Source organism: Bombina bombina, chromosome 1, assembly GCF_027579735.1.
Source record: "Bombina bombina isolate aBomBom1 chromosome 1, aBomBom1.pri, whole genome shotgun sequence".
NCBI lineage: Eukaryota > Metazoa > Chordata > Amphibia > Anura > Bombinatoridae > Bombina > Bombina bombina.
In genome coordinates, this window is record NC_069499.1 from 1,337,420,287 (window position 1) to 1,337,434,523 (window position 14,237).

The 14,237-nt window shown below is 40.7% G+C and overlaps 1 protein-coding gene across 1 annotated transcript in view; it reads right to left on the reverse strand.

The window, feature by feature from the left end:
- HYDIN (HYDIN axonemal central pair apparatus protein) overlaps positions 1 to 14,237 on the reverse strand; it is a 595,027-nt gene that overhangs the window by 559,458 nt on the left and 21,332 nt on the right. The window contains 1 exon segment of the mRNA XM_053719498.1: positions 584 to 783. Within this exon segment, the coding sequence (XP_053575473.1) occupies positions 584 to 783 (200 nt within the window).

Below are 14,237 nucleotides of genomic sequence, written 5' to 3' on the forward strand. Positions count from 1 at the left end.
GTTAACGTTGTCTCTTGTTATCTTCTGCTGAAACTTAGCTCCTTCCCACAAGAGCATACATTATAAGAACATACTTTGGCTCAGGAGCATACATGTGACTTTACTTTATAACATTGTAAGAAACATTGTTGCAAAAACTGCTGCTATATAGTGGTCAAGACAAGCACTCACTTCTAAGCCCACCTAGGGATGCTCTTAAAGAAAGGAGTTTGGTTTTATCAAAAGATATCAAGGAAAAGAAATAAATTTGATAACAGATGCAATTTGGAAAGTATATTTAAAATGGTTTCCACTTTGTGAATCATAAAAGTTTCATTTTGATTTCCATGCCTGATCCTGAGCAGAGATATGTGTTTAGAGCGTATGTAATCAAACGGCAGTTTTGAATTCACTTTGCAGACCAAAATGACGTTTGGAGAGAAACCCAAAAGCATTTTTTCTTTTGATCTTCTATAAGGCAAATACATTTCTGCCACAAGAAGTAGACAGATTTCTCTATGATCTCTATGGTTTAATTGCTGTTACTTGGTCTAAACCTAAACAAGTTGTGCCAAAATATTTGTAAACAGATTAACGCTGGTACCTCTGAGTGAGCAGTTTAAAGCATGCTTCGCGGTTCCCGATGTTTCTCACCAAGAGGGCTTTTTGTGAGTTATATTTGACCGGGCAGGTGAGAAAATTTAGCTGATCTGGAAAGTCCAGTAGGGCTCGTGCCCCAACTGCTTTTATGGGCACTACAAACTTCTCACGTTCTGTGATGCAAACCAATTCATGAAAATAGTCCTAAAGGGAAACAAGAGTATAAAGGTAAGATATCACACATGATTTTTACACAAAGCCTTGAGCTGTCATGGTGTCAAATTACTCAAAGTAGACAAACACTTATGAATGAAGATAGATAATGGTTATGCTTACAAATGCGTGTGTGTGTATATATATATATATATATATATATATATATGTGTGTGTGTGTGTGTGTGTGTGTTTATATAGACACAAACACACACACAAATATGATTTAAATTACATTTTCATGCGTAAATGTGTTCTCTCAAGCACAATCTAATTTAACACGCATAAGGTTAGCGCGACTCAAGACCTTGTGCAAAAAGTTGCACCAAACACAACATAAATACATTAAAATAAGGTTATACTCATAAAAACACTATCAGATAAAAATTTGTCATAAATATAATAATATTTTTTTTATAAGGGTTCAAAGGTATATGGTATATGGTCATGTATTTGACTGCAAAGGACTATAATATATATATATATATATATATATATATATATATATATATATATAATAATGTATAAATAATAATTCTATCATAATATTAAGTAATGTGTTTTACTGTGCATTTACTGTAAATATTTAACATTCCAATGTTCTTTATATAGGAAAATGTTTTTTGTATTGTTTAATAGATATTCCTATATACTGTATATATATATATATATATATATATATATATATATATATATATATATATATATATATATACATACACACACACATACATAACAAAACGTCTTTTCAAAATCCTTCACTGTGAATTAAAGGATTTTGAAAAGACCAGAGAGTGCAAGATTGGTTTCTTATGTTTATGATTACACTAGCACCCTGGCAGTTGCTGGACTAAGTGAGAGTGCACATCTTGGCTACATATATATATATATATATTTATATATATATATAAAAGTGTGTGTGTGTGTGTGTATATATAGACACAAACACACACATAAATATGATTTGAATTTAACACAAAACTATGTATGAGTATACACACAAATATATGTAATTTACTTAAAAATATAGGGCTAGGGGGGCTTGTCCGGGCAGCAGCCATGTTAGGAAGCAAAATTAGGAGCTCCTCGAATCTTATTAATAATCTGCCGATTATTATGCTAAAGTAGTGGAATCATTATATACACTTCAAGAACAAGCTTCATTGAACACTACTGCATCGATCGATACTGATCCTGTACAAATCATTATGCGTTGAGCCCTAATCTGGACCGTTAGAAACGTTGGCGGCGGCCTGCAAACAGTCTTTTAACCCCCCCCCCCCCCCCCGGTTATCCGGGTAAAGTAGTTAGCACAACACTATAGATAAAGCAAAAGATGAACAGAGGCTACGACAGTCTTTTAAGGGAGCTTAGAGCACCGTATCTTGAGGGAAGTGAAACACACCTTGAACCTAATGCTGTAGAGAGAACGACCATTTATGGGCCTTGCAACCACTATCACCAGAATATAACCTCTTACAATGAGGCAGTACCCACAAACTATTCAGAAGATAGTCACGGTACAGTGACACCTTTACCCCTGATGTCTGTGCCGGCCGAGAAGGAAGCGGCCGATCCTCCGGAGCGAGGCGCAGGTGGAGTGCAGCAGAGAGCGGCGATCATAACCCCAGTTAAGGCGGAGGGAGTCCCAGCAAGTCGTGGAGCTCAGATTTGCAGTTATCACAGGGGAATAGATTGTCCACCCAGGAATGGGACGGTTTAGATTCTGGAGATGTTATTTCCATAATGGATTACGCCCCACCTAACAGAGATGGAGACAATACCATTCTATGTACCTTAGCATACTCTTTTGCCCCTGAGAACATAGGGCAGATTATGAAGCTTCGTCTTGATAGGAGCCAAATTCTATCAGATTATGCAGATACCCCTTCATCGTCTCATCTAAGAATTGGCATAGGGTAAAGTTTTGAACTCTCTTCATTACGACTATAATATGAGCCTTCACCAACAGCTCTCAGCAATGTTAGAATTTTGGAACTCTGGACTGATTCCTACATGAGAGTAACTTAGAAATTGTGAAGCTTTTACATATGCTTAACGTTTTACATGTATATTTCCAAATGTTCATTATGTTATAACAACAGAGGTAGCTGGCAAACAATGCATATTATGGTCGCTATTTAGAGTTTAAGTTTTTATTAAGGAGGGGTGTCTATTACAGGGAGCTCAGTTATCATTGTTACGTTTGTTGCATTATAAATATGCACTTATGTAAGCACTCATATCCACACTTAAATTTCAGGACCTTCTACATAAGCTAGCACACTCCGTTTACTCTTTTAGAGCCATTTTTACATGATGCTGTATAGGGTTAGGTTCTAACTTCGTTAAAAGTTTACCTAGAAGCCCAAATTGGTCAAATTTCTTACAACTGTTTATTACACATTACAAGGAAATTGAGTCAAGAGGAGCCTTTTATTCTTCATATCTTCTTCACTAAGAGATTATGTAATATAGCATCCTAGTTTATCAACCTCTTAGGTTTCCATTTTCTAATATGTGACAATATGCTAATACCTAATGACCTGTTCCTTATGGCTGGCTTATTATAATTTGAGATTTGAGAAGTTGGGACTATAATAGCGAGTGCATATCAGCTATCCCCATATCTCTTAGCATTAAACTAAAAGGTCTATGCGGGATCACCATACTAATGTTAACTCTAAGTAAAAATATACAGTGACAACTTTTATTGTTCAGCTCTAGTACGCTCCCCTTTAATAACATAAATTATGCTTACCAGATAATTTCCTTTCTTTCTGTATGAGGAGAGTCCACGTCGTCATTCCTTACTTGTGGGAAATTCAGAACCTGGCCACCAGGAGGAGGCAAAGACACCTCAGCCAAAGGCTTAAATACCTCCCCCACTTCCCTCATCCCCCAGTCATTCTGCCCAGGGTACAAGGAACAGTAGGAGAAATATCAGGGTATAAATGGTGCCAGAAGAAGAAAACCAAATTTAAGTCCGCACAACGGAGAATTCGGGCGGGGGCAGCGGACTCTCCTCATACAGAAGGAAAGGAAATTAACTGATAAGCATAATTTATGTTTTCCTTCTTAATATGAGGAGAGTCCATGGCTTCAGTCCTTACTTGTGGGAAACATATACCTAAGCTCTAGAGGACACTGAATGAAAACGTAAGGGTAAAAAGAGAGGCGGACCCTGTTCTGAGGGCACCACAGCCTGCAAAATCCTTTCTCCCAAAAGTTGCTTCTTCCGAAGCAAAAATGCCAAATATGTAAAATTTTGAAAAAATATGTAAGGAAGACCAGGTAGTTGCTCTACAAATTTGATCCCTAAAGGCCTCATTCTCAAAACCCAAGAGGGAGCCACAGCTCTAGTTGAATGAGCCTTAATCCTCTGTGGAGGCTTGGTCCCGCTGACTCTATAAGCTAAGCGAACATGCTCCTCAACCAGAAAAACAAGGAAGTGGACGAGGCCTCCTGTCCCTTACGCTTCCCAGAAGAGACACAAACAAGGAAGAAGTTTGACAAAACTCCATTGTAGCCTGAAGATAGAACTTCAAGGCCCAAGCCACATCCAAGCTATCAAATAACCACTCCTTCGAAAAAGAAGGATTAGGACACAAGGAAGGAACCACAATCTCCTGATTGATGTTGCGATCTGAAACAACCATAGGAAGAAAACCTACCTCAGAGAGAACAGCCTTAGCCGCATGAAAAACTAGGTAAGGACCTCACATTGCAAGGCAGCCATCTCAGACACTCTGTGCTCTGAAGCAATAGCCAGTAGAAAAAACAAAAGATACAAGAACCTTCCAAGACAAAAAATCTTAATGTCAACTCCATGCATAAGCCCAAAACGGAGCCTTCTGCAAAACTTACAACAAAATGTAAACTCCAAGGAGGAGCACTAAATCTAAACACAGACCTGATCTAGTCAAAGCCTGAACAAGACTGGACATCTAGAAGCTCCATGAGCCAGACAGGGCCAAATTCAGTCACCTAAGGGAGCTAACAAAAGGCCCTTCCCCAGAGCACCCTGGAGAAAGGATCCTGGAAAATCTGGCCTTATGCCAGGAGAATCCCCGCTCTACATACCAGAAGAATTAGGTCCTGCACCCCTTATGATACACCGGCTTATGAGCTAGAACGAGAGTAACAACATTCTTTCAGAAAAAAACCTCTCTTGGCTAAGGCTAAGCGTTCCATTCCACGCAGTCATCCTCAGAGAGATGAACACAAGGACCCTGCTCCAGCAGATCCCTGCAACAAGGTCCATGGAGGCGAAGCCCCTAAACTGCGACACAACTCTAGATATATATGGAGCAAACCGTCTCACTGACGTCTGCTCCTGCTAGGATCGATCATCCACAACAAAGAGCGACATGGTCAAAGAGAAGAAGGTTAAAATAAACCTCTAAGGAATGCTAGATGTCTAGCATATTCAGAATAAAAAGGCCGGAGCCCCACCTGGGTTTAAACCCACCTTCTGCTACAGAAGCGGTGGAGTTAACACTGACGCCTTGAAAGCCTGATCGGCTTCCCCATGCAAGACAAACATTCGAGCAGGGAATGATTGTAGGGGACATCCGAACCTGAAGAGTACGCTCATAGATAGGATCACTGGCAATGAGCCAACGTGGGCTTCCGCCCACCACTAAACATGAGACCCCCCCCGAGTAGCAGGAGGAGCTGTCCTTCTTCAAAAGAAGGTCTCACAACTGGTACGAACTCAGAAGACCAAATCCTCCAAGCAGAATGCTCGCTGAGGAACCAAATGAATAATTGGAAGGAAACTCCCAACCCACGGACCTCCCTAGGAGACTCTCTCCCCACGGACAAGGAAGTGACAAGGTAAAAACCGCCCTGGGAGAACTGAGAGAAAAATTTCTTAGAACAGGGAGATCTGGACGGAACACTGGGAAATAATTTCCCCCACCAGTATTCCATGTAGCACTGTTAAGACAGAATCACCAGCACCATGCTAAAGTCACGGCCTCAGCTGTTATCACTCTACACCCCCGCGTCACAAAGACCAAAAGGGGGCTGGAGGGCCTAACCTGATGGAAAATTCGCAAGATCTCAGGATTAAAAGAAAACTGCCACAGCAGGATTCATCGCTAAGCCTTCAGCTTGCTAGGCAGGATAGATAAAAATCCCTGTCTCTAAGACCAATCAGCATCCAGATCCACCCTGGTGTTGACACCAGCAACTCAGGTCTAGATCCAACTCTGAGGATCGAAAAGACACGACAAATCCCTAAAAGTCTATTACCAGACGAAGGTAAGAAACCCAGAAAAGCCGAGACCCGGGAACTACCGTAAAATCTGGAAGCAGGATACTGCAACTTTGAACCCCAGATCCCAAGAAGGATCAGAATGAGGTTTACTGAAAGATACGGTTGCTAAGAACCGAATTTGCACAAAAAGGGTGAAACAGGAAAGACATCCTTCTTCCGAACAAAGGAAGGGAGAGCCTCACATTCTCCAGCGAAAAGAAGAACTGATAAGCTCTGCTTCAATATCATAGAACCCAATTAGGATGGGAAGACCCTCCCCCTAATAGGGCATGCACCAACAGTGGGAGAGAATATTCCGCATTGTGATAGATACCGGGGCAATGACTCCAAAGGTCCCTTGACTTCTCTGACAAGACAATCCAAGAAGAAAAGCCTAGTTCCGGTCTCTAGGACCCCTAGATCCATATGATACAGTATCAAGCAACCATCCCAAATAATACTAGGATAGATGGGCTTGCTGTACCTGGACCAGAATCTAGAAGAAAAAACTCTCTTTCTCCTAAGTAGAAAGAAGGAACAGACCTAACTAATATCCACAACAGGTCCTGTCTGTCATCTAGGATACGACGTATCTTCCGGAACACTCCCGGGCTAAAACAAAACTTCTTAAGTTCCAGCAAAGCTAGAACAACTAAATAATCAAATTTAAAAAAATTAAGCTCTGAGGCTTAAAATTTTCCTCTAAAATATCAGGGGAACTATCACCCCGAGCAGAAATCTATAAGCTTTCACTGGAAGTCTCCAACAATCTCGAACATCAAAGTCGATAGTATCAAAGATACCATGTGACGAAACGTCGTAAGAAGAGTTTCTAAAACAATCCTGAGCTCAAAAAAACAAAAAACAAAAAAGCAAAGAAAAAGGCAAGCACCCACAGTGATAACCTAAAAAAGAGTGTGTAAACAAAAACAGGTCCTGCCTGTCATACGACACAAACCCCCATAGAGCTCGGAACTGGGATTCTAAATAAACGATAAAAAAAAGTAAAACAAGACGACAAGGAGTATCACCATCCTCCACTCATCTTAGTTAAGATCGTTATCTGATTTAGATGACTGAGATTCAACTGACGGAGCAGTACTGGAAATCTCTAACATCGCCAAAACATCTCTCAGAAGTGCTAATCTAAATATAAATGCTAGGCCCTCCGCAGTCGGAGGACCCAAGTCAGCAGACCTGACCCTGGAGGCTTTCCCTCTGAACAGAATCAAGGGAACACACCTCACTATGGTCTCTAACATCTCAAGATTGGTTGATGAAAACACTCTATTGCGGCATACGGAACATAATTGAGCGTGCTTGATTACCCGGGCCTCCTCACAATATACACAGGTATCAAATTCTATATCAGAGGGATCCCCCTCTAAATTAACAGAATCCTCCATAACTCGTCTATATCAAATTATAGAAAGGAAAAACAACTGGCACCTTATACCCCCAATGGCTGGGGCACTCACCACCTCCTGTGACCCAGACAGATAGAGAAGCTCCTCTACGCAGACACCCAGTCAGGAATCAGAAGCTTTGAAAAAAACGTGACCATTCCCGGTCACATGGTGCTCGTGCAGGACCTGCCCCTGGAAAGGAAAAGTGCGCCAGCTTAATATAAAGAAACTGTGCAGCTCTCAAAATGAAAATAACCTGTATGTTTCGTAGGGGTTAATAGTTTAATTTAGTGTTTTGCGATGTGGGGGGGGTCAGCGGTTTAGGGGTTTATAGGTTTATTTAATAGCGACGGTGTGGGAGGCTGGAAGTTTAGGGCTTAATAGCTTTATTATAGTGTCGGCGATGTCGGAGAGCGGCGGAATAGGGGTTAATAACTTTATTATCTTGTTGGCGATGTCGGGGAGCGGCGGATTAGGGGTTAATAGCTTTATTATAGTGTCAGCGATGTCGGGGAGTGGCGGATTAGGGGTTAATAGCTTTATTATAGTGTTGGCGATGTGGCTGGAATTGCCATTTTTTCAGCTTTAAAAGTCGTACCGCAATACTTGTAATCTAACTGAGTGTGAAGATAGAAGCCAGCAGCAAGATGTATGTATGCAGGATGCAGGGCTCGCCCTGCTCTGTGTGATGCGCTGTGCACTGTCTCCATAAAGTATTCTCACAATGCAGTACACAGAGATGAGCAGCCCCCTGCTTTACCTTCAACTGGGATCTGTGACTGTCTCTCCATTCACCGATATGACAGCCAACATGTTTACCCTGCCTGCCTTCCACTGATCACAAATAGTGGAAGGTTTGGGCGGAAACAGGGTCATCGGGGGCCATTCGGCTCTTAATAAATCAGCCCCCAAGAGTCCTTCTATTGGTGTTGTTATGCTGAGAGCTCAAGTACAAGATACTGTTAGTTCCACTGTGCATTTTGTAAAGACTCATATTACGGCATAACTGAAAATGTAGCAACTATTTCTTTAATGAGACAACCGATGTTTGTCAATTTTTAGAGATATTGGCAAGTTAAAGGGATATGAAACCCAAATGTTTTCTTTCATGATTCAGATAGGATGCAATTTTAAGCAACTTTTTTATTTACTCCTATTATAATTTTTTCTTCATTCTCTTGGCATCTTTATTAAAAAGCAGGAATGTAAGCTTATGAGCTTGCCTATTTTTGGTTCAGCACCTGGGTAGCGCTTGCTGACTGATGGCTAAATGTAAGGAGCCCCATAATTTACTTACTCTGACCTTAATATGAAGTGGGTTAAATAACTGTCATATTCATATTAAAAATGAAAGACCATACTCTTTCCAAATGATTGGTTTATTTTTGGCAAAGATAAATTAATAGATTTGGGGCATCTTGTCTTATAGTATAAATTGAGTATGTAATCAGTAAAATATTTGCAATAGTTTAAACAAAGACGTCATCTAAAAGGCTGTATGTGTGTTTTTCTGAGAAAAATTAATGGAGATAATAAGATCTCATTCCATTTAAAAAAAATTAATCTTGGCATTAAGTTGCTTAAATAATTTCAGATTTTATATCAACTAGATATTAGCTAAAGGGTTTTGTGACACTCAACAGCACTTTGTGACTGCAGTGTATGCAGCAATGTTATACAAGTCAGGTGTGCAGAAATCTTTAGAGCAGGGGTCTCAAAGTACGGCCCGTGGGCCATTTCCAGTCCACAAACCGGTTACAATGCAGCCCTCCACTTACTCCCCATAACTGAGAGCTGTGGGTTGATTAACATAATTCTGGGGGCGCCAGGAGCTGCAGCTCCAGGCCCACTCCTCTATATAAGCCCCTGAGTGTGCAGCACGCCAAAATTGGGATTGTTTTGCCCAGAGCTTGTGTTTGTGTGACGAGGGGACTAAGCAGGCAGCAGCAGAGGCGGTCAGGAGCAGCAGAAGAGGACAAACAATGGGGTTGAGCAAGGTATGTGCCAAGCACAGTTGTCTTATAGTGAGTTTTATTTTGTGTCTCTATCTAAGAGAGGGACTGTATAATTTGCTTTGTTTAAAATACTGCCATGCCATAACTTGTGTGTGTGGGGGTCTGTGAGTGTGTGGGGTGGGGTCTGTGTGTGTGTTTGTGTGGGTCTGTGTGGGTGTGTGGGGGTCTGTGTATGTGTGGGTTTGTGTATGTGTGGGTCTGTGTGTGTACATGTGGGTCTGTGTGAGTCTGTATGGGTGTGTGTATATGTGTGTGTGGGGGGGTCTGTATGTGTATGTGTGAGTGTGTGTGTATGTGTAAGAATGTGTGTGTGTAGGTGTGTGTGTGAGGGGGGTCTGTGCATGTGTGGATCTGTGTGTGTGTGTGTGTAGGTTTGTTTGTGTGGGTCTGTGTGTGTGTGTATGTGTGGGTATGTCTGTGTGGGTCTGTGTGTGTCTGTGTGTGTGGGGTTGTGTGTGTATGTGTGGGTCTATATGTGTGTGTGTGGGTCTGTGTGTGTGTGTGTAAGGGTCTGTGTGTGTGGGGGTCATATATATATAGTTAAATTGTGTTCAAAGTTTTGGAAGCGTCCCCCATGGGAGAAGAAAATTTGACCAATGGCCCCAAGGTAATTTGAGTTTGAGACCCCTGCTTTAGAGTGAAGTAACCACAGCCACTCTATAGTAAAACACTATATGGTAAACCAAGTTAGTGCTGTAAAGCTAGGACATTTACAGTGTGTGGTAGCCGAAGGCAAAGTTGAAGGTGTTTCCTGCTGTCACTCAGCACTACATCTACAAGTTGTTTGTATAACATTATTGCAAACACTGCAGCCATATGGTGTTCAAGGCAATTTGAAGACAGAATTAAATTGGAAAGTTTTATGTTTTAAATTTTATGCTCTATCTGGATCATAAAAAGTTTAATTTGACTTCTATATCCATTTAAGACAACATAAAGTCTGAATTGCAAATATGGCCCTAATCTGAATTGTTTTCAATGTTATTTCCATTCTGTTAACACATTTTGAACTAAATTTTAAATTCTCAAACCTAGCACTATTTTTTGTTGTAAAATGGACCTTAAATTTGTGAATACGACAGAAGAGAGTAATAGAACCCAGTTTGTCTTACTCTTTCCCAAATAAAGTCAGAGCAGATCCCAGTAATGAAAGTGAGCTTTTAGCACATAGGCTTCCCCTGCTGAGCTTGTCTATAATAAGCCCATAGGCTCTCTGAAAACAAGCTGCAGCCAGCTCCCATCACAGCCACAGGCAGTGCCTAGAATTTAAAAGGCTTTAAAGGAAGAGGATTCAATGTACAAAAAAAAAAAATCATCTGTATGAAAAGCTGCAGGGATCTGAGGCAGCTTCCTTTTACATATTTCCTATAGTGCATGAAGAGTCAGTGTGTGGCAGAGGTTGTTAAGAGTGCTTCATGTTCAGAGGACAGTATTTTCTATACCAGCATTAGCACAATTTAATAATATTGCACATTAAAGTGAATATATTTTTTACCTGTTGAATAAAATAATATAGATTCTAACCTAGTCTGTTGGATTTTGATAATTGAATTGACTTACATTGAATTTGTCTACAGAAGAGAGGGACTAACTGCCCAAAAACATGCATGTAAGATTATGAGATATTTATACCTAATAAACGCCTAGATTACGAGTTGTGAGCGCTAAATGGAAATTAAAGAACGCAACAAAAATGGCGTTATTTTTGTAAAAAAAATTTTTTTTATTGAGGTTAAAATAAAAGGCATACAGGAAGTTTACGATAATGACATTCAAGTTAGTTACAGTATCCATAAAGCTTTAGGAAACAGATTAAGGTACAACACATATATAACATGCCTGACAAAGTAAACCTTCCAAGAAAAACTCAGGAGGCCACTCTTGGACCTCAAACCAACTGATAATATTACTACAGGAAGGTATCTTGAAATACAGGAGACCACTTGTGGGTCTCATATGAAAAAAACTCTATTTCGCTTAATATAGAAAGCTATAGGGGCATATGTATCAAGCTCCGAATGGAGCTTGATGCCCCGTGTTTCTGGCGAGCCTGCAGGCTCGCCAGAAACAGCAGTTATGAAGCAGCGGTCACAAAGACCGCTGCCCCATAACCTGTCCGCCTGCTCTGAGCAGGTGGACAGACATCGCCGGAAATCAACCCGATCGAGTACGATCGGGTTGATTGACACCCCCTGCTGGCGGGTCTGGCCGCGAGTCTGCAGGGGGCGGCGTTGCACCAGCAGCTCTTGTGAGTTGCTGGTGCAATGCTGAATACGGCGAGCGTATTGCTCGCCGTATTCAGCGAGGTCTGGCGGACCTGATCCGCAGTGTCGGATCAGGTCCGCCAGACCTTGATAAATATGCCCCATAGTATAAAACAAAATTAGGCCCAACTAATATTCTGGAATAGTGTACAAGTCTAACTGAAAGTTGGGGTCAATGAATATGAAAGTGTACATAATATATCTTACATATAGTTAGGGCACCCGCCAATTGTCCTTAAGGACTAGGTGTTTCAGATATCTGCTATATATGTATAAACATAAATAGAAGGGAAAAAGGCAAGCTCTATAAACAAAAAAAAATAATCAACAGCTACTAGTTGCAAACTTAATATAAATATTAACTAAGTGGCTATATGGTCATCTCAGAAGTTTTATAAGGCGTGGTCGCTAGGGTAGGAGCTCCTCATGCATTAGTGTGTGAGAGAAATACTAATGTATTGGAGTTGAATCAGGCCTTTGCGTAATGTCAGGGTGCCAGGAATCAGACTGAGACGAGAAGTGCAAAAATGATCACACCTTTATTAATAGCAAAAAATAATAAAAAGTCCACAAGTCAAATAACAAGTCAGGAGTCAAAACCAGAGCTGGTAGTCAGACGAGCCGAGTCAGGGCCAAAGCGAATAGTCAGACGAGCCGGAATCAGGAACAAGGAAAACAGCAGAGTCAGGAACAAGCCAGGGATCAGGAACCAGGAAGAACGTCAGACAGCCAGGTAATACACAGGAACTCACACAAACAGGTCTGAGACAACGCAAAGGCAAAGCATACTGAACAGAGGCCCTTTAAATAATAAGAGATGACATCACAATTCTGAGACTGCATCCTGTCTCACATGGATGATGCACACCAGTCTGGCCATAAAAGGAAGTGCAGGAAATGAGCAGCATCCCCCACAATGCACCATAGTCAGGAAGAGAGGTGAGTAAAATGGCTGCCAGCAGCACATGTCAAACACAACAGGGAAAAACCCTGACAATACGGCGGCGACCGTATGAAGAGGATGCTCCGTGCCCGATGTCTTCAGGATCGACCCGCTCAGCGCCGTCGGGATCAAAATAGTCTGGATGAAGACTTCTTGCGGCTTGGATGAGGACTTCTCTGCTGGGATGAAGATTGAAGAGGCCACCGGGATGAAGACTTCTCGCCGCCTGGATGAGGACTTCTCCGCCGGGATGAAGATCGTTCAAGCGGGACTTCAAAAACTGTAAGTGGATCGTCTTGGGGCTAGTGTTAGGTTTTTTTTAAGGGTTTTTTGGGTGGGTTTTAATTTTAGATTAGGGTTTGGGCAGTAAAAGAGCTAAATGCCCTGTATGGCAATGCCCATACAAATGCCCTTTTCAGAGCAATGGGTAGCTTAGGTTTTTTTAGATTTAGGTTTTTATTTTGGGGGGATGGTTGGGTGGTGGGTTTTACTGTTGGGGAATCTTTGTATTTTTTTTACAGGTAAAAGAGCCATTATCTTTGGGGCAATGCCCCACAAAAGGCCCTTTTAAGGACCATTGGTAGTTTATTGTAGGCTAGGTTTTTTTTTATTTTGGGTGGGCTTTTTTATTTTGATAGGGCTATTAGATTAGGTGTAATTCTTTTTTTATTTTTGATACTTTTGTTTGTTATTTTCCATGATTTAGTGTTGTTGTTTTTTTGTAATTTAGTCTTTTTTTTTTTTTTAATTAGATACTTTGTAATTTTTAGAGTAGTATTAGGATTTTTTTTAATGTGTACTTTAGTTTTATTTAATTGGTAGTTAGTTTAATTTTAGTTTAATAATTATATTAGTTTAATTGTTAGTTTAAACTTAGTTTTTTTAATTTGATAGATACGTTTTAATTTAATTTAAGCATGGGAAATTGTAATTTAATATAACATTAGGGGGGGTGTTAAGTTTAGGGCTTATTAGTTTAATTTAGTTTATTGCGACGTGGGGGGCTTCCGGTTAAGGGGTTAATGGTTTTATTATAGTGGCGGCAGTGTAGGGCTTTATAACTTTAGTACAGTGGGGGCGATGTGGGTGGGCGGCAGATTAGGGGTTTATAATATTTAAATAGTGTTTGCGATGCGGGAGGGCGGCGGTTTAGGGGTTAATAATTTTAGTATAGTGGTGACGATGTTGGGGAGCAGAGAAATAGGGGTTCATAAAAAAAAAATTAGTGGCGGCGATGTCGGGAGCGGCACATTAGGGGTTAATAAATTTATTATAGTGTTTGCGATACGGGAGGGCCTCAGTTTAGCGGTTAATAGGTAGTTTATGGGTGTTAGTGTACTTTTTAACACTTTAGTTATGAGTTTTATGTTACAGCTTTGTAGCGTAAAACTCATAACTATTGACTTTACATGGTGTTCTGGATCTTGTCGTTTTAGGCTGTAACACTTGCTTTTTAGCCTCCCAGAAAAACTTGTAATACCGGCGCATGGTAATATGCATGCAAAATAAATGATTAGCTAAGATGTAATTGATCACTTATTTTTATATACACTA